This window comes from Gekko japonicus, unplaced genomic scaffold (genome assembly GCF_001447785.1).
Source record: "Gekko japonicus isolate JY-2015 unplaced genomic scaffold, Gekko_japonicus_V1.1 scaffold316, whole genome shotgun sequence".
Lineage (NCBI taxonomy): Eukaryota > Metazoa > Chordata > Lepidosauria > Squamata > Gekkonidae > Gekko > Gekko japonicus.
This window is the reverse complement of record NW_015169784.1, coordinates 753,379-774,347: the sequence shown is the minus strand read 5'-3', so window position 1 is coordinate 774,347 and position 20,969 is coordinate 753,379. Positions and strand designations below refer to the sequence as shown.

Genomic DNA, 20,969 nt, shown 5'->3' with positions numbered 1-20,969 from the left:
AAAATTTACAGCCATGATTGTTAAAAGTGGCTGAATGGGGAACTGGGGTCTAAAATGTACATTGAGGGTGTCATCTGAGAGCCAGGCCCTAAAAACAAAATACATATGAGGGTGCCTTATGTTTTCAGACTACTGGACCTTCTAGCTATCTCTGTATAGTCTCTTCTAATAGCAGCCCTTCAAGGTCTCAGAAAGAGCTTATTCTCAACCATAATATCATTTTAATTGGGGATTCTAAGGACTGAACCAAGGCCCTCTGGCATTCAAAGTACAAGCACATGATGTTCCAGTATATGACCATGGGTCTCTCAAGGACAGCATTCAGTTCTCTGCTTTTCAGTGGCTCTATGGGGTCTCAAGCAGATGCCCTTAATATCATTCACTTCCTGATCCTTTTAACTGGAGATGCCATTGATTGAACTTGGGGCCATCAGTCCAGGGTTAAAAGAGGGAGGGGCAGGTGAATGGGAGGACAAAACTGATGTTCATGTATCTTAGATAGCACAGTAATCTTCCATCAATAAAGATGTGAAATAAAAATTTTATTGGATTAAAATATGGTAAAAGTTTGCTTCAGCTGTATCTAGACACTCATTAAAATAAGTTTATATGATGTCTATACAAGATTATAGTAGACAAAATAACAGACAATATTTACATATTTTCATATATACAAGAGAAACATGCAAGGCATCAAGAATTTACAAAGAACAAAAAAAATCAATAAAACAGGATCAACAGCCACCATCGCATGTTGTAGAATCAATTATAAATAAAATGTTTAAAATTGTCCTTCAGCTCCTCCTTACCATTAGGACAAAAGAGAAATAAGTGCATCCAGAAATTTACTCCGATCTTCCATTTTCAGTTCTATTACTAAAGAGGTAAAAGAAAGTTTGTTATTATGTGTTACAGGATATTCGAGGATGAGATCCCAACACAATATAGTGCAGCATTTTCAGCATCAAAGGAACAACAAAAAATCTGTTCTGCAAACCTGTATTCACAGAATCCAAAGCAATGATGGCAATGTAACAGAACCCCATAGGAGCTTGCTTAGAAGAGAAGAAGAGATTGGATTTATACCCCTGCCCTTCACTACCCAAAGGTGTCTCAGAGCGGCTTACAAACTCCTTTCCCTTCCCCTCCCCACAACAGACACCCTGCAATGTTCCCTCTAAGCTGCGGAGTCTTGTGAGCAAAATTTTACTTTGTGAGCCACTGGCATTAAAGCTGTGAGCGAGCGATTTGGCTGCTACAAAAATTAGTTTGCTCTGGAGCCGTCCTTCCTGAACGAGGACACAAATGTGTGAGCTAGAGGCTGAAAAACAGTGAGCTAGTTCACACCAACTCAGCTTAAAGGGAACACTGAGGTAGGTGGGGCTGAGAGAACTCTTGACAGAAACTGCTCTTTTTCAAGAACAGCTGTGCCAGAACTATGCCTTGCCTAAGGTCATCCAGCCAGGTGCAAGTGGAGGAGTGGGGAATGAAACCCGGTTCTCCCAGATTAGAGTCCGCGCACTTAACCACTACACCAAACAGGCTTACAGGTTATGTTCACTAAAGTACTAAATCTGGGAATTAGTCTGCCCGATAAAATACTCTTAAAAAGAAGGCTAAACTAATAATATGTGTACAGAAATTTCAGAGTAGCTGACAGGGCTCCATATGGCATGTTGCAGGAAAAACACGTTTACTTACTAGACATGTCAAAATGGTTATGTAGAGTCCTGGAATTGGTATTCTCTGCAGCTTTTTCAAATGCTCTTCCAAAAAAGCTAAGTGTTGGGGGAGAGAGGTAGAAAAAGCTTTAGCATTTCCGAGAGCACATTAAGTATTCCCTCCTTCTTAATCACTTGTGAATACCATGAACACAACATTTTAATTAGAGGTTAACTTTGCAACTATGGAAACTAAGCAGAACAGAGATCTATAGGAAACTGCTGCAAGTCAGGGGGGGACAATACTGAGCTAGGTGGACAAGTGGTGTGACTTAATTTAAGGCAGCTTCATGTTTTTTAGCCCTTTCACTGAGGAGTACCGCTTTCATCTCCTACTTAATTTTGTTCTCAATAACCCTATAAGATAGGCTAGGCAGAAAGAGAGACACAGACAGACTCTAGTCCAAGGTCACCATCCATCAAGCTTCATAAGCGAAGGGTAGTTATGAAATCAAATCATTCTCATCTAAGTCAAACATTATTCATAGTGAACCACAGTGGCTCTCAGTGTGCACACATAAGTGTGCATAGTTTGCATATTTCACTGCAGTGGCAGAATGCAGGATTTAAAGAAAACTACCACACCAGGCATCAAGAAACATTGCTCGTATTTGCCAACAGGCTGAATTTACAGTACATCTTCTGTGTTTTTTTTAAAAAGGCACAATAGAAATGCCCTTACTTCTTTTTGTCGGAGCTTTCTGTTTGAGGTGGAACCCCCACCATGATCACTGTCCCTTGCTCGACATCCATTGGTGCGGCCATAACCATTGGCAACAGTTTACAGCGCTTGTTTCTCGTCTGGAAGCCAGAAAACAATTTAGTTATACAAAGCTCAAAGATTTTAAAAAAAATGAAAGACAAATAAAAGACAAGCAAACATAACCTCTGCTATTGATAGAGAGGCTTTGGGGGTTAAAGTCACCTGAAAAACTGCAAACCTGTTCCGTGACATTTACTTGAACACATCAATAACCAGACAACAGTCTTCCCTTCCATTAATTAAACACATGCTAAGCTTTATGTTCTTTTTATTACACTAAAGGTAATTTACATTTAACACACTTTAATACAATCATTTTTAAAAGACGTTCTGTAGCGTACAACAATAATTAAACTGTTAAGTGCACCGTAAAGAACTTAACATGTTGAAGTGGATGAAATGCTTACCAAAGAGACCACAAAACACAGCAGGACTGCTTTTAGTTGCCTAGAACATTTTAATTTCTTTTGTAGATCTGTAATTTCTTCACCATCTCAAAGGACTAAAGAAGAGATGTTGTTCTCCAAGCACATAGGCTTGGGTCACATGAAACACCAAACCATTTTTTTGGCACTGTGTGAACAAGCCTTGTGCCTGCACACTCCAATCAAATTAGCTACTTTCTCTTTGTAAACTATAGTTACTGTATGCTAGTATGACTTGTAACCGTGAATCAGAAGGCAAGCAACAAGCAACAGTTTGCAGGTAATGATACGGTACAATTTGCATTTGACCACAAGTAATTAATTGAACTGGAACACACAAGGGCAGAAGGGCACATGAATGTACACAAGGCTTGTTCATATTGAACCAAGCCATAGGTCCTCAGAAATAATGTAGTTCCTTTTCACCATTCTTCCAATACTGCTACTCTTTAACAGTCAGTCTTTGACTCAGTATGTTGCTTAATTAAAAAAATAAAAAAACCCCAAATGTTATCTGAGGTAAAGGGAACCTCTATTCTGGTTACCCATGTCTAGAAGGAGAAAGATTAAGTTACTTACAGAACAAATGAAGGACTTGAGCAAGTATTTACTAAGCAGGCACAAGGATACTGGTCTGGAGAACAATTTCACATCTGGTGTTCCCTGGAAAACAAAATTATTTACACCAGAAAAGGCAAAAGAAGCAGTAATGCCTTTAGAAAAGCTGCAGAGCAGACAGCCTATCTAGATGTGCGCAAGTGATAAGGAGTCATGCTGCCCGCCCACCCTCCGCCAGATAACTCTTGCTAAGTTTCAAAAGGGTCATGTCCAGCAGTATGCAAAGTTGCAGTTAAAACAAATAAAAGTTCAGAAGACTCTGTTATGGGCATGATATCTGACACACAGCTTCCTGGGTACAAGAACAGTATTCTGAAATACTAGCAGCCTTACTAATTTTGCTCAGAAATACTGTTCATGCAATGCAAAATTTTAGGTTGCTATTGTTGCTTTAAATAGAGAACTTACAGAACAAATGAAGGACTTGAGCAAGTATTTACTAAGCAGGCACAAGGATACTGGTCTGGAGAACAATTTCACATCTGGTGTTCCCTGGAAAACAAAATTATTTACACCAGAAAAGGCAAAAGAAGCAGTAATGCCTTTAGAAAAGCTGCAGAGCAGACAGCCTATCTAGATGTGCGCAAGTGATAAGGAGTCATGCTGCCCGCCCACCCTCCGCCAGATAACTCTTGCTAAGTTTCAAAAGGGTCATGTCCAGCAGTATGCAAAGTTGCGGTTAAGACAAATAAAAGTTCAGAAGACTCTGTTATGGGCATGATATCTGACACACAGCTTCCAGGGTACAAGAACAGTATTCTGAAATACTAGCAGCCTAGATTATCCAAAGCCTTGATTTTGCTCAGAAATACTGTTCATGCAATGCAAAATTTTAGGTTGCTATTGTTGTTTTAAATAGAGACAGATAGTGTGGCTTCCAAAGTTTCCCCCAAAATCAACAACCTGCTACAGTATTAATTAGGTTTGTGAAACTAAACTGTCCTGGTAGTGAACTGTTAAAACTTGGTTTGGCATGCCAAATTAAGACTTTTAGAAATAAGGAAGAAGTACAAGGAAAATTTACCTCCATCAGGTAGCAGTAAAGGAACGGTCCCTGCGAAATTATGAGATTGGTACAGATGCAGCTGGCCACAGTGCGCTGAATGACACACAGCTGCTTTTTTGCTAGCTCCAGCCCTTGGTGCAGCTTATCCAGGTTACTTCTAAAGGAAGGGGAATACAGGAGAAAGATGAGAACAAAGTTTGAGTCCGGCGGCACCTTTAAGACCAACAAGTTTAATTCTGGGTATAAGCTTTCATGTGTACGCATGCTTCTTCAAATACAGTGAAAAAGAAAGCAAGCTGTCAACTGAAAAGGAAAGCTAAGAAACTAAACCCATCCTGTCATCTTGCTTGGCTCATGTATACACAAACCCTTCCTGTACGACACACATATCTTGTTCCTCCCCCCTCCTTTATGTGGAGAATTCAAGATAAAAACTAACTCTGGTTACCCGTGACACACAATCACAAGCATGCAGATGATTTTGCTTAACTGCAGTTAAGTAAGTCACAGGAAAATAATGCCTAAAAAAGCAAGCACATATTACCTGGAAAGACTATCCAAAGCCTTGATAAAGTTATCAGTTCCGCTTTCATCCTTTTCCGTATTTTCCATTAAAGAAGAAGCTGCATACACTACATCGCTGGCTAAGAATTTATTTTTAAAACCAAAATGGATGCTGAAGGTTTGAACTCTTAAATCCTTCATTCTGCAAAATCAAATTGAGTCATTGGAAAGACCTTCAAATATATTTCCCCCACTGTTGTATTAGCAGTAAAAGATACTAAATACTTTTCTTAAAAGTCCCAAAATGGTTCACACATATTCAACCACCACTGAGAATGACCCCGTACATCAGGATCTACATTGTCTTCACAATACAGATGCTGGAGCAGAGAGAAAGTACACTGCCCTCATTTGTTTGGAAGAAAGACACAACAGAAATACAAATGGTAGGACTATTCAGATTTGCGATTCAAAAGCAAGAGCAAATTCAGCACTGAGGGAGAGCTTCTGCTTTACCAGTAGTTGGTGTTATGAGCTCCATGGCATCTGGTTCAGGGTGCGATCGTCTCTCGTGTGAGTCCTTCAAGTAGTGGGGAAAAATTCTAACAAACATTAAAAAGTGTGGTTTACCCAAACTTATTTGCAGATTCTTCAATCATCTCCCGTAGGTTCTCTTTCAACGAAATGTCCATAGAATGAAATTTCTGTTTTACTTGCTTCAAAGGTAAGCTATTTAAAACAGAGAGAGAGAGAGAGTATTCTGAGGGAATCTTAGTAGAAGAGTCCTCTTTTATCCCCAGAGTTCCTGGGATAGAGATCAGAATCATCATAGTTATCTCCATGTTTCTCAAAGGGGGGTGGGGGGAAGAGACTTCTCTTGTATTGCTTCAACTTGGCAAGGTATTATAACTCATACGGAGCTAACATTATAAAGTACATATCGTAATTCAAACTTGTGTATAAAATTAAAAAAAATATCTCCATGCTTAATTCCAATTGTGATTGCTTGTTTGTAATGGCTGCATTCTGTTGACGAAACAGATTCTCCCAAACACCCCAGGTGACAGAGTTTGTCCTGAACTTCTGACTCACCCCATATCAGCAAAGAATTCCTGTAGTTTCTTCTGGCCTTGCACTGACCACAGCTTGAGGCTAGCAGAAGTGTAACAAGTGTTACAGAGGCTTTCATATAGAGACCAGTGTTGATAGAGTGCAAGACACAAGCTACAACCATCAATAGGAATCAGGAACAACAATTAGAGTATCTTCGGTGTAAAAAGTCAATTATATATGGATTTAAAATAATCAACTTCTCCCTATTATCATGTCTATATCACCACCACTATAAGCTAAAATGAAATTGTTATAGATGTGAACTTTTGACCTATATCCCATGATTACACGAAAAACTGCCCAGGTGGGAATTAAGTAATATTGCGCCTGTTCTTTACTTTTCCAGACCTGATGAAGGCAGATACAAACTAGCTAACGCGTAAGGATTGGAAGGCCCCGGGGGGGGGGGGGGTGTCCCCTCCCACCCTCTAATGATTTTATTCAAATTCCCCAGCTGAAAAACTGGGAGTTTTGTAGAACACACACAAAAATTTTATGAAATATTCTCTTTTGGAATTAGTGAAATGATTTTTAAGACAAGATTTTCATGGGAAATGATCTACAGCATTCGATCATAATTCCTGCATATACAGTAGGAAATCCACAATGCATTTCTGCACCAAGAAGCTGCTGCCTTCTTCATATGATTGGGAAGTTAAACTGACCCAGCGGCAAGCCAGCTGAGTGGCTCATGTTGTGCAACGAGCCGCTCAGCCCAGACCTGGCTAACGATGCGCTGAGTGGCCCCGACTCCCAACAGCACTGCTGAAGCTTGCTCGCTCCTGGCTGCCAGTAGCCCTCTGGAACAGTGGAAACTTTCTCTGTAAAGTTTAATGGCTTCTACCTCTGAGTATGAGAGAGACTGAAGCTTGGTGCACACATGGTAAAGAATGAGGTGGTAAAAAAGTGGCAGGGCCCAGAGGTGGCAGAACGGACTTCATGTGAGAGATCCCAGCTTTGATCTTTTCTTTGTAAAAAAAACCCCACTTCGTGCATATAAGAACATAAGAGAAGCCACGTTGGACCAGGCCAATGGCCCATCCAGTCCAACACTCTGTGTCACACAGTGGCTAAAACCCAGGTGCCATCAGGAGGTCCACCAACAGGGCCAGACTCCAGAAACCCTCCCACTGTGGCCCCCTAAGCACCAAGAATACAGACCATCACTGCTAGGAACTAGCACATCAGAGATGCCTGTATATAGTTAAGTGTTTTCAAAATAAATTCTTTTACTGTTGACCCTGAGAAGTCCCTCTGTACCACATAGTTCCCCCAGCCGCTTGGACATGCTAAGAGTGGGTTGGGGACTCCCTAAGGAGGAGAATAAGGGCAAAATGGTCATTTGCCAACTCTCCAGGGGAGCCCCAAAGATTACCAGGAAGCCCCAAGGTGGGTTCCAAGTGACATCAGAGGGAGGTTAGGAGGCTGTCCCGCCTGACCAGAGCCCAAGACAGGGACAGTGGTGGCAGCAATACCTGGAGGCAGTGGTTAAAAACTGCCCCTTCAGGTGCCAGGCCAGGCAAAGGAGGGGTGGGCAGAGCGGGGTCTGCCAGCTGACGCGGGCCCGTTCCGCCACACAGCTTATAACATCATTTCTCCCATTTTACTCTAACAGCCTTCTGAGGCTAAGCCAAGAATGTGTGACTGGCCAAAGGGCACCCATGAGTTTCCATGGCAGAGCGGGGATTCAAAGCAAAGTCGTCAGATCCCCAAAGTGCCTAATAATGAGAACACTTTTATAATTAAAGTTTATATAGCACCTTTCCTAGCCACTGAAGGCAATTTACAAATACTGATTTAAACCAAAAGTTTAAAAAAATTGCAAGTGTCAAAACAATCCAAGAAAATCCACACATTATACACAAAGATACGGAAGTCTAGATACATTTTTCAGACAAACAGCCTATAGATTGAGACAGTCATAATAAACAGTTGGCTTAGCCCAAATTGGTTTAATGGTCTGGGACCCATGTCTTCTGGACCGCCTCTCCTTGTATACCCCCAGAAGAGCATTACACTCGGCAGCAAAGAACATACTGGTGGTCCCCAGTCTAAGGGATATCTGGCTATCCTTGACCTGGTGGAACTCCAGCCCAGTGGAACTCTCTGCCGAACAACTTCCGTGCCCTGCAGGACATTATGCAGTTCCACAGAGATGTTCTGCGTCTGGCTTTTCCAAGAATCATGTATCACCTACTAAAAATGCTTTAAGGTATATACAATGTGGGGGGAAAATCAGAAATTGGGTCATTAATAAAATGTCTGCTGTAAAGTGCCTTCAGCAGTATCATGAAGTGATGAATGCGATTTTCTGCCAGCAACATGCAGATTCATGGTCACAGCTGTGTTGGTGGTACTGAGCCTTTAGAACTCTCTTCCCTGGTTCCATCTCAACTCAGTTATGAATGTCAGGTCAAGTCATCCTTTTAGAGACTGGCAACTGATGATTTCTGATTCCCTTATTACTTTAGGTATTCTGTCTTTCATTGATTCACTACTTCATTTAAATTTTTAGCCAGCCTTTATTATTTAGATATTTATATCCTGCTTTTCTCCCAAGGAGAGCCTAAGCAGCTTATAACATCATTTCTCCCATTTTACTCTAACAGCCTTCTGAGGCTAAGCCGAGAATGTGTGACTGGCCAAAGGTCACCCATGAGTTTCCATGGTAGAACGGGGATTCAAAGCAAAGTCGTTTAAAAAAATTGCAAGTGTCAAAAGACATTATGCAGTTCCACAGGGCTTGAAAAGCAGAGATGTTCTGCTGGGCGTTTGGCTGGGGACAGTGACAGTTCCATCTGTCTGGCACTCCTACTCCCTGCCTTCCCCCTTGAGGCAGTGGCACAACTAGAAGTTCTGCGCGTCATCTATGTAGGCCAATAGTTGTGTTTTTATTGTATTTTGATTGTTTCAATTATGCATTCATTATATTCTATTGCTGTACAGCTCCCTGAGCCCTGTCTTCACAGGGGAGAGTGGTTTTTAAAAAATATTCCAATTTAATTAATTAATGCCAAGCAAATAAGCCTCCAACATTATAACCATAAAACAAAACTGATCCAGCAATAAAACATAAGGCAAAAACTAAAAAAGAAAACACACAAATGAACAGGATTGACTTTTCCTGGGTACTTAAAAAATGTTAGAAGTGGGTGCCAGGCAAATTTCAACACAGAGCAGATTCCCTTGACTGTTTTTGGTTTTGCTGCTGTGTTTAAATGGATTTCATTTTCTTAATGTTTATTACTGTTATTGGTAACAAAATCAGTAATAAAGGTTCCATATGTGGATGGAAAGGTGGGATGAAAATACTTTAAGCAGACTAAATACTGTGTTCACGTTCCATAGGAATGCTGTTCATACAGCGCTCTGAGTACACACAAGCTCCAAAGTTAAGTACTGTATTGTTGATAACTCTGCATGCACAATGAGGATGTGTAATTTGAACAAAAGCAATTTGGTGTTTACTATAATTAATCAATTTGTTATAAAAGAAAAAAGTTGATCACTTACTGAGTGATTTTGTCATGAACCCACTGATCCGTTAGCCCAACAATAGCCCACCTAAAAGAAATCAAGAATTTTGGAGTATTCAACCATAGTCCAATCAGTTTTTAATAAAGTACAAATACTTAAAAGATTACATAATATAAACTTTATGGGGACTGGATGCACTTTAAATTACACAAAACTGTGTACAGCTTTCATCCAGAATTTATTTACTTCTACTTTAAATAACATTTACAGCTTGAGTATCAAGGACATTTTCTTTTACACCTGGCACTTGCTTTCAACGGAAATGAAATTCACATCTCATCCATACTGGATGTGGAAGACTTCTACAGATAGAGGATATGATAACATCTTAAAAAGTCAGGTTTCAGGGCAAGCATAGGACCTTGGAACACGGGAGGGTCATCAGAAGCCCTTATAGTCCATTTCTATCTATCAGAATTTTATACCATTTTATTTTTTATTTACTAGAACAGCAGCATTAAGAAGCCTCTGAAATCAAGCCAGCAAAATGACTTATCACACACACACAAAGGCCCCCCCCCCCAAAAAAAAAATTAGACTACATACCACAACATATCATTCAAGTCTTTGGACATTATCCATGCCAAGTCAAACATCATCATGGCAGACTAGAAAAGTAAAGAGCCCCAGATGTCAGTTCACAAACAGAAACAAATAATGGATCAACACTGGGAAGGGAAAGGAAGAATCAAATGGAAACAAATCTATTCAGCACCTTGTGTGGCCTGCTTGGTGCGCACTATTCCCTCCCCATTACTGTTCAGACAGTTCTTGTTCACATATAAACTTATACGAAATGCTAGTCTTACTTCTCCACAAAGCACGTTTATTTATTTATTTTTAAATGATGTATTCTTCCCTTCTAACTAGCTGGTCCTTGAGGTTACTTAAGATGCACTCAGAGCATGGCTTTAGCAACAAAATTTAACAGCGGGTTTTAATGGCAAATACACATGGGAACAAATGGTTAATCAATATATTGGTAGGGCTTTATAGGTTAGTGTCAGCATGTAGAGACTGCAGCAACTTTTAAATGGATCGCACCTTCTACACCTTCAACCACTAGAATTTAAAGCACAGCTGCATTTCCAAATGTGTAGCACTTGGAAGTTCTAATACCATAGTTAGTTTATAAAGAATGATCAAGTATGTGTATATATGTGTGTGCATCTCAGTCTACTTTACACAAAAACAAAGTCTCCTACTGCAAGAGCAACAACATCAAGTTCTTTAAGTTACGTGGTGGAGTCTTCAGTTTAAGCATCATATATTTTATACTTACAGAAGTCCCATGATATTCGTACTGCTCATAATCAAAGAGAATTTCCTGCCTAAAAAGAAAAGAACTGTTGCTCTTCCACATGTATTATGGCAGAAAGACTGAAGTCATTTAAAGTGTCTCCAATACTAAATAGAAAAAAGGACATCCGATCTAGAATTTTCCATACTGAACACTTGCATTTTGCACATAGAAGGACCCAGATTCTGCCTTTACACTCCAAGGATCTCAAAAAGCCAGTGTTGGAAAAGACCTTTTCTCTGCCCAAGACCCAGATGAATTGCTGCCAGTCTCGACAGACAATACTGACTAGCGACCTGACTCCATAAGACAGCTTCATATATGCATATGTATGCACAAGCTTCCTTCTTCATTTCAGTGCAGGCATTGTAAGTATCACTGGGGGCTTTCTTTTTGTTGACTGTGAAATAACTAGCACACAACAAATGTTTTACAGACAAGAATTACACTTCCATAGTCACTCTTTTCATACAAAGTGTGATTATTTGCCTTGGCAGTCATGAAAATACAGGTGAAAATTGTATCTGAAGAGTGAAATGTTTTAACGTGGTAAGTACTTTCAGTATTTTAATGTTGTTGCCTAACAATACTCTGCTTTCAGAATAATGCTACTGTGATTGTCCATTGGAGTTAAATTTGAGCCTCTGACAGATGGTTAAATAACACCAGGTACCTGTTGAGCACAAACATTCCCACAAGATAATGATTCTGTTGTCATAAGATAATGATTCTGTTGTATTTTAAAAACAACTTTTAAAAGACCATGAGATAAAATGCTTAAACTGTACTGGTTCTGTTTATCTTCCCTTTTGATAGCTACTTTAACTGTTTTCAAATTAGGGTTTTGGTCCTATGTCTGTTTTCTTGTAATTTTTGGAATGTTAATCAAAACAATGACAACATTTTTAAAAAATGGCATATGACTTTTACCTTCGGTCTTCTTGATGCACCAACAACATAAATATTTAGAGCATTTAATTTATATGGCCTCTTTACAATCACCAGAAGCTAAAATAAAATGCTAACAGGGACAGTTTGAAAGCATACCTGCGTGCCTCCCATTCTCTTCTTTGCCGTCGTTTCATTGTTCGTTCCACTATTTCCTGTACAGAGATTAAGGTTTTATTTACATAATACACACAGAAATTATAATACAGAGTACCTCTGTTTTGCATCCTGTTGCTAGCCTTGAAGCAAATACATGTTCTCTAAATGGATATTTTTCTATGAAAATATTCAGAATGGCACAGAGTATACAAATGAAAGAAACTGATGTACTCGAGGTTTGTGCGATGTGCATGAAACAAATTAATTGTCTTTCCCAGGTCAAAGAACCTCCTGAACCATCACCAAAAGTCACGCAATTAAGCACCTGCTGCATGTAATAGTAAAAGTAATGGTTCCATAGTATTAGGGATGCTCAGGGGTTTCTTCAGGATTTTTTCTTGTTTCAAAAATGAACATGAGGACTATTCTCGATCTAAAGTGGTTGAATAAATTGAGCTCAAGATCCTCTTCCTTGTATCAAAACAACTTACTGGCATCTATCAACTGCAGAAGAATTTCTGTCAGGGGCAGTCATAGATAATCAATCGCATTTTCATGACAAGGCAGCATCAGGGAAGTGCAGCAGCGTAAATGGCTATTGCTATGTATGAACCTGCACAGCAACTTCAATTATACTATCATTAATGTCTCCTCTCCATCCCTTTGTATATATGTACAGCTACTGCTCTATGCTGGGCTTTTACGGCAGTGGTCCTCACTCCATTGAATGGCCTTCTTAAATTTGTTTAGGAGGACCTCGGGCGTTGTCCTTTGTAAAGCTGAATTATTAAGGAAATAACCTGAGGCTGTTTAGCAGGACTAATAGTTCTCTTTTCTTTGCCTGTCCTTTTGTTTTATAGATTGTACTTGTTGTTATAACTGAAACTTTTAATCTCTTTTGTGAGCCACTCTGAAGAGAAAAACAGATTATACATCTTTTTATAATCTGAAATACTAACAAAGCACATATTCTCATTCGGTTCATCTTTCACCACCTCTTTCCTTTAATATTTGGGTACGTGTTTGAACTCTGTCAAGATACACACAACCAACCTCTTCAAATCGCTGGCGTTTTCCCGAAGGCTCCGATCCATCACTTTCATTCCCAGAATCCTCCTCGTCATCCCTGAAGATGTCATCATAGGCAGGAATTTCAAGGTCATCATCTTGCTTAACCAGGAGTTTAATCTAGCAAAATACATACTTCATTAAATGTCTATTCAATGCAATAATTATTGAAACAAAAAATATAATTTGATAATGAAACATAAAGCAGGGCAAAACTGTTTCTTCCTTCCTCTTGCCTGAGCCAAGCTCGGCTGATGGAAGAGATTTCTCCCCTTCCCCACTGCAGCCTCCCAGCCCATGTGACTATTAGCCCACATAGATCCCATGATCCTAGGAATACACTTTCCCAGGGTCAGAAAGAGCTGCAAAGGGAGGGGAAGTCCACGAAAGTCAGTGATCTTGATGTGGTCCTCACACAGACCTTGTGCTGGATCCAACCCATTCAATGTACAATCATTTGTTTTAAACAAGTGGTTTTGTTGCATTACTTTCATTTTGCAATTGCAACTATTTATGATATAGCTAATTTTGGAAGTGCAGATGGGATGAAGAGTACGAGAGTGTATTCTCAAATTTTGCCAACGGGCTCGTACAGCATCTCCAAGTTCCATTTGCTCTCTCTTTCTTATGTTATTATACCTAAAGGTTATCTCTGCTTACAGATTGTGGGATCCATGCCACTGTAAGGAGATTGTAGATTTATCAGTGTCTGCATAATATAACTTTAGATAGTTACTCTATGGATAGGTATAGATAGGAACTCTCAGTCTGGGGCAAGTGATGCATTGTATTCTTGGTGCTTGGGGGACAGTGGGAGGACATCTAGTGTCTTGGCCCCACTGATGGACCTCCCAGTGGCACCTGGTAGTTTTGGCCACTGTGTGACAGAGTGTTGGACTGGATGGGCCACTGGCTGATCCAAATTGGCTTCTCTTATGTTCTTAATGTTTTCAGAATGTTTTTCCCCTTTCAGCTGTTTGGCTATCAGCCATTGTTCTGTTACCGAGTTTGCACCATGTTCCGTGCAGCAAATGCAGACAGGGAGAAAATTTAAGATTTCTAACACTGGACTGGTTTAGATGTGTTTACTGACTGCCTAATTATGTCTTTATACAATAGAAAGGAAGCCACCTAAGAAAAAAAGCCAACTTCAAACCTCTTAAGGATAATCAAATGGAAATTTCCAATTAATAGTGCCTGTTTACACTGTTGTCACAGTGCTGAGGACATTAGACTCCCATACTGTATCGCTCATCTCCAAGGCACAGTTGCTAAGGAAGACATTACAATTCCCACTCAACTAAATTAGTTCCTTCCTCGTCCAAGAAACTCCTTCATTAATCATGTCAAAGGGCCAGGATAACAACTCATGTCCTTGTACTCCGCTGAGAGCTGAAATGTACCAGGGCAAAAGAAAAAAAAGGGTCCCTACAAGGGGGGGGGGGGGGGGCAGTTTGCAGAAGTTGCTAGAGAAAGTGTTGTATAGCAATAGCGTTGACATCTCCTTTCTTCACCAGAGTCTGATTTAGATGCAATGCTAGCAGAAGAGCTTACCTGTGACACACAGCATCCCTTTGTTTAAACTGGCCCTCTACCTGTGCAACGTCACTATATATACAAAATTAGACTAGTCTGTATTACTGTGTCAATATGTTATGGCTCTTTGGTATGCTAAAACTGCACATATACCAGCTGAGGACCCAGTTTGAACTAGGTGTTGGACATGTGTAGTGTTTCAAAGGCCAGTTCTTTTGGCCCATCAGCATAATGGCCAGGAAACTGGCCATTATCTATCATAGGATGACAGGATTCTAATCCTGTATTCTCCCGAGAAACAGAACTTACCTGTGTCTCATTGTAAACATTTACTACGTTAATAGGCCTGTGAGTGTCACAGACAAAGAAAACAATGTCCTCTTCAGGTTGAAGTACTTCCAGCAGGTCAATGTTGACACCACAGTTTATCAGAATAAAATACTGGAACTGCAAATGAAAAAAAAAGTCTATTGACAGATAAATAAGACTTAACTTTGCAAAATGCTATTTCATAGACAAACATTTGTTTCCTCTAAAGCTTCATCTTCCCAAAGCTATTACCAATCCCCAGCTGTTCATATTTCCTCAAAGAAAAATAAAGGTTGATTTCTGGGGTCCACAGAAATGAAATTATTCCTATTCTTATTCATAGCAGACAGGAAGCTACATCCAGATTAAATTAAACATCATGTGACAATCTAGACAAACACAACAAAAACTTACAGCTGCACACTAAAGGCCTTTAATTAAAATGGACGGCAGAAAATCAGGATGTACAACTGTAATTCTTTGACCATAAGTCTCAATGAACTTAGTGGGGTTTACATTTGTGTGAACATTTAATTGTATTAAGATCAGAATGGATATGGGATTTTTTACTTTTATCTTTTTACCTGATCTTTGTGCTCCAGAAATGCAGCTTCAAGTTCTTGCCAGCCAGACACTGGTACTAAAGTATATTGCACATGATCACACTGAAATAAAGCCTTAAAAAATAAAAATGAAATTTTAGAGGAAGGGAAAAAACAATCACTGTAAGTAACACAACATTGAATTTATGGCTTTTGCTAAACAGTACCTTCAGTACAACTTTAGACACCGAACATATTTTTTAAAAATCCGTGGCCCCGGTCACACGGAGCATTAGCCACGCTAGAGGGACGGAAGATAGGCTGATTTTCCGGGTGCGATCACACCGCCACATCTGGGAAGCTTAGAGCTCCCGTGGCTCACCCGAGGCTTCCTGCCGAAAATGCGGTTTAAAAAACTAGTACCTCTGAGGTACTAGTTTCCGGAAACCGCGGGGCAAGGGCGGGCGTCTGATCACGTTCCCGGTAGTAGTTCTGGCGCCCGCCCATGTCCCCTAGCAAAACGGGGGTTTTTTTCCAAGTCGCCACGGATGCGCACAAGCACCCAACGGAGCATACGCACACTTTAGTTTAAAAATAAACACACAACTTAGCTGCTCGGTAAGACTTGAGTCGTGCAGAGAAGAGGAGAGCAGCCAGAAGAAACGCAACACAGAGAGCACGGCTTGAGGCGAGAGAGAAACAGATAGGGGGAAATGGGGTAAGGCAGAAGATAAAGCGGCTGAGGTGAAGCCCAGAAGGGGGGGGGGCGCGGCGGCAGAGTAGGAAGTGTGCTTGGGGAAGGGGGGGCAAAGCCGGGAAGAGTTGACTAGACACACGGGCGGCACAAGGGCTCCTATAGAGACATGTGTGTGCGCAGAGGCTGCGGGATCGGAGCCCCAGCGCCCAGGGAGCCGAAGAGCCAGGAGGGCGGCACTCACCGTGGCCTCGAAGACAGGCGCTGGAGGAGGCAGTGGAGAAGGTGTGGTCAGGGTGGAGGGGGCTGAGCCATGCTGCTTTGCCCTCTTTGCGCGCCCCACCAGCCGGCTCCCCGGACTGCTGCCCTTACACAACTACTGCCCACCCCCTGCCTGCCTCACTGGTGGGGACAAAGCCGTGCCCGACGCGACACCGCACCGCCCAGTTGGCTGCTGGCCCCTCCTCTCCCCAGCACCGCTTGGCTGGCTTTCTCTGGCAGCCCCCCCTCGCCTTCCCTCGGCGCGTGGGCCCCGCTTCTTTGCCCTGCAGCGCCGCAGGATTGCGCTGTGATCGGCGCCTCCCCCTAACCACGGGACCTCCACGGGAGGTCTGATCATGCAATCGCGTGTTATTTTGCCCCGGGGCAAACAGCCACGCTCCCCCCCCTGCATTTTCCGGCCTGTGTGACCGGAGCCCGTGTTACTTAAAGGCAACGTTTCAAACAATCTAAAATTAGAGTTTAGTTCGGTGTAGTGGTTAAGTGCGCAGACTCTAATCTGGGAGAACCGGGTTTGATTCCCCATGCCTCCACTTGCAGCTGCTGGATGACCTTGAGCAAGCCATGGTTCTGCCAGAGCTGTTCTCTCAAGGACAGTTCTGGAAAGAGCTCTCTTAGCCCCACCTACCTCACAGGGTGTCTGTTGTGGGGAAGGGAAGGAGTTTGTAAGCCGCTCTGAGACTCCAGGTGAAGGGCGGGCTATAAATCCAATCTCCTCATTGTTTAATATTGGACCTATTTCCTCCCAATTATCTTATGTTTTCTGCAGTGGCAAAGGATCTCAAAGAATAGAAGACTGAAGTAGCAATCATGTTAGTCTGTGGCCACAAAAATAAAGAGGAGTTTTTTTGGCACCTTAAAAACTAACAAGCCTTTGTTCTTCCACAAGTTTTCATGGACTAGAGTCCATTCGGCAAGATGCGTGACTCACCTCATGCATCTAAGTGGACTAGTCCACAAATGCTTGTGTATCTATAAGGTATTGCAAGATGCCAGTTTTTTTAATTACTGCCTTGTACAGACACTGTTTTTTTTTTCATTGACCAGAGTTTCAATTTAACCACAAAGGAATTGTTTATCTCCTTTCTGTACAGTAAAAATGCATACAGATACAGTCACAGGTCTTGGACAATGTCATTAATATTTACTGTTCCTATTCTGACCACAGGTTCCAAGTGAACTGGAGTACAGTTAGAGACTGTTTGGTAGGTAGTATTTTGTTACCACAGAGGCAGTAGTCCAGAAGGTACACATTTCTGTCCAGGTAGAAGGCACAGCAATTATGGAAGTGGGGGAGGGGCAAAGTAATAGGGACACCTGATTGCTGCTGCTAATCAGTGCAGGCTTCCAAAGAAGTATTGAAATCCAAGGCTGCTGTCATATATGTGAATCTTAACTAGTACTTATTTATTTGATTTGTATCCCACCCTCCCCGCCAGGGCAGGCTTACATATAACATTAATAACCTTTGTTAACTAGTTTTGTAACTTACAAGGTTTATCTTACCTACATAAATAGACGTATTTAAAATTGAATGCTCTCCCATTGTAATTATAGATGTCGAAAAGCACATAATAAAAGGTTCAGATGTACAGAAAATTACATTTGCCCTCTTGATACTTTTAATATTTTCTCCCTCTTGCATACCACTATGACGTTATAAGAGTCTCACCTGGAGTATTTTACAAGCACATAATGCGTCTACATCTGAAGCAACCAGCAGCAGCACACGCTGAAAGAAGTACATTTTTAGTTATTAGTATATATAACAAGACTTGCAGCAATGCAGCTGGCAGTCACCCCAAGTTCAGGGTGACTGTCCATAATTTTGGATACACTTTTTAGCCTTTGCATCCAAAAAATAAGGAGTGAGTATTTTCCACTGCTCAAGATTTATTAATCAATGAGCTTCTAAGGAATAAAAGTAATTCCGGATACACTGAACATGGAAACACAAGGAAAGAATTAAACTATAAAAATGTTCACATGCAGGTAAAATCTAGACCCTTCAAATCCTTTTTTGGTATTTTTATAGATAATGCAACGATAACTCCTTAAACAATTCGATCAAGAACATTTTCAATTACAATTTCTTTAGAAGGCACAATGAAAGTATAAGTCACAGAGTCCTTATCAAGCTGTTTTCTATCTGTTTTCTATCGAAAAGGAAAAAAGATTGTAATAGCATGACGCTACAGAGAACATTTCATGACTAATATCCCTTGGAGGTAGGTTAGGCTCAGTGACTGGCCCAAAGGCAGCCAAGTGAGCTTTATGGCAAGCAGGGATTTGAACCTGGGTCTCTCATATCCCAGTCCTACATTCTAAATACTACACTACTCCATCATTCTCTGGTCAGCTGTTTTTACACAGTGTATCATGGCAGCATGGACTACACCACTTCAGATAGCAGGCAGAGGATAACATTGAGAGCCAGGGTGGTATTGTGGTTAGTGTCAGACTACAGTCTGAGAGAGCTAGGTTTGAATCCCTTCTCTGCCATAGAAGCTTACTGGGTGACCTTGGGCCAGTCACATACAGTCCAATTTCCCTCAAAGGGGTGTTGTGAAGATAAAATTGAGCAGGAAAGAACAAAGTAAGCTACTTTGGGTTCTCACTGGAAAGAACAGCAGGGCATAAATGAAGTAAACAATAAGAGCATTGGAGCTGATGATCTATAAAGTGTTCTTTGGCTGTGAAACTTTTAATAGTGTTTGGCATATCCTTGTATCTATTAATTGGGGTTACTGTGTCAGTATTATAGCAAAACCTCATTTAGACATCAATGACATTAACAAATACATCAAATAAATTTCAGAACATTTACCAGAGTTAAAACTTCCTGCAAATAGAAAACAGAGCCAAGACAGGTCGAGTATCATTCTTCCTTGCTATGCTAACTTCCTATTTGCAGGGGATGGGTGGCCTAATGAATGCAGCATCAGATTGAGACCTGAATTCAAATCCCCACTCAACTATGAAGCTTACTGAGTGACCTTCGGGGCAATCTCTCTCTCCTTCTCAGTTTTGTTATGATAAAAGAGGAGAACGATGAGCACCACCCTAAGCTCCTTGAAATGCAGGAGAAAAACCTATTAACTAAATCAAGCTGGGTAGCCGTGTTAGTCTGTCTGTAGCAACAGAAAAGTGTCCAATAGCACCTTAAGGACTAATAAAAATGGTGGTAGGAAGGAGCTTTCCTGATCTGAAGAAGCGAGCAATGACTCACGAAAGCTTATACCCTGCCACAAATTTTGTTAGTCTTTAAGGCTAGCAACCTTTAGATTCTTCCATGTTTTCCTGCGGAATGAGGGTTTGCTGTTTATAACTCCGGCTGCAAAAACTGCAAAGACAATAAATAAAATGGTGTTTAAAGTGCTATTGGACACTTTTCTACTACCCTGTTTCCCCGAAAATAAGACCTACCCAAAAAATAAGCCCTAGCAGGATTTCTATGCATTTGTGGTATAAGCCCTAGTGTGTCTTCTTGAGAAAAAATAAATATAAGACAGTGTCTTATTTTCGGGGAAACACAGTATTAAACAAAAAGGATTCCTGGGATCGTTTCAGGAAAACAGAGATTTTTTTTTAAGGAAAACAGAGGTTTTTATTTTAAAAAACCTTTCAACATACAAACTAAGAAAGCATTTTCAACATTCACAAAACAAAGCATAAAATACAAAACAAATAACCAATTAGAAATCCAACATCAACATCTTAAAAAGGTAAAGGTTCCCTTGCTCGAAAGCCAGTCGAATCCGACTCTAGGGTTGCGGTGCTCATCTCCGTTTCAAAGCCGAAGAGCCAGCGCTGTCCGAAGACGTTTCCGTGGTCATGTGGCCGGCATGACTAAACACCAAGGCGCACGGAACGCTGTTACCTTCCCACCGAAGTGGTACCTATTTATCTACTTGCAATTTCTTCCTTTCGAACTGCTAGGTTGGCAGGAATCAACATCTCACGACGCACCAATTTAGATGAAGCAGCGCCCCCTCCCTACTCTGAAGCGGCACAGCCCACCCCGCCATGTTCCTTGGCTGACTGTGCGAGCCGAGTAGCCCAGCCGGAGGGAGCGGGAGGAAAGCGGGCCTTTCTGCGCCTGATGCTTCCCCCTCTCCCGACAAGAGCCGCAGCCAGGAAGCAGGGCGCCCCCCCCCCTCCCGCGAACCCGTCACTCGGCTTCCCCACCCCGGCGGAATCTGGCCCCTCACCTGGTTCAGAACCACCTCATAGAACTCCTTACGGAAGTCGGACAGAAACATGACCGGAGACCGACTCCGCTGAAAGGGAAGACGACAATGGCGGCAGATGCGGAGACGATACTACAATTCGTGCCTCAAAGGAAGGCGCCAAATCTCTCGTTTCTCTCATTGGTCAAGACGCTGTCGGTATTGTCCAATGGCGTTTTCACGATCTGTCCAGGGGGCATGCCCCCCTCTTACGTGTTGATTGGGTAAATCTTACGGCCACGTCCAAGCTTCTCCACCAATCGTCATTAGCCGTGCCG

General features: G+C 41.4%; 1 protein-coding gene across 1 annotated transcript; it reads right to left on the bottom strand.

The window, feature by feature from the left end:
• Positions 1 to 800: 800 nt before the first annotated feature.
• Positions 801 to 20,724, bottom strand: CDC45 (cell division cycle 45). Its single transcript, XM_015416897.1, has 17 exons — positions 20,674 to 20,724; positions 18,135 to 18,194; positions 15,532 to 15,624; positions 14,948 to 15,085; positions 13,088 to 13,222; positions 12,035 to 12,090; positions 10,970 to 11,018; positions 10,234 to 10,295; positions 9,664 to 9,714; positions 6,130 to 6,261; positions 5,668 to 5,766; positions 5,078 to 5,239; positions 4,552 to 4,690; positions 3,936 to 4,019; positions 2,404 to 2,522; positions 1,702 to 1,778; positions 801 to 876 (listed from the first exon to the last, which is right to left on the bottom strand). Exons 1-17 carry the CDS (start codon positions 20,722 to 20,724, stop codon positions 812 to 814), a joined length of 1,572 nt encoding a protein of 523 aa, XP_015272383.1. The 3' UTR covers positions 801 to 811.
• Between the last annotated feature and the right edge of the window lie 245 nt (positions 20,725 to 20,969).

Excerpts from the sequence above, each read along its gene's own strand:
- CDC45 (XM_015416897.1), bottom strand. The coding sequence starts at position 20,724 with ATGTTTCTGTCCGACTTCCGTAAGGAGTTCTATGAGGTGGTTCTGAAC. Across the intron at positions 15,625-18,134 it reads GTGCTTGTAAAATACTCCAG|GCTTTATTTCAGTGTGATCA; the intron begins GTGAGACTCTTA and ends TTATTTTTTAAG. Across the intron at positions 2,523-3,935 it reads TCAAGTCCTTCATTTGTTCT|ACGAGAAACAAGCGCTGTAA; the intron begins GTAAGTTCTCTA and ends TCTGGCTTCCAG.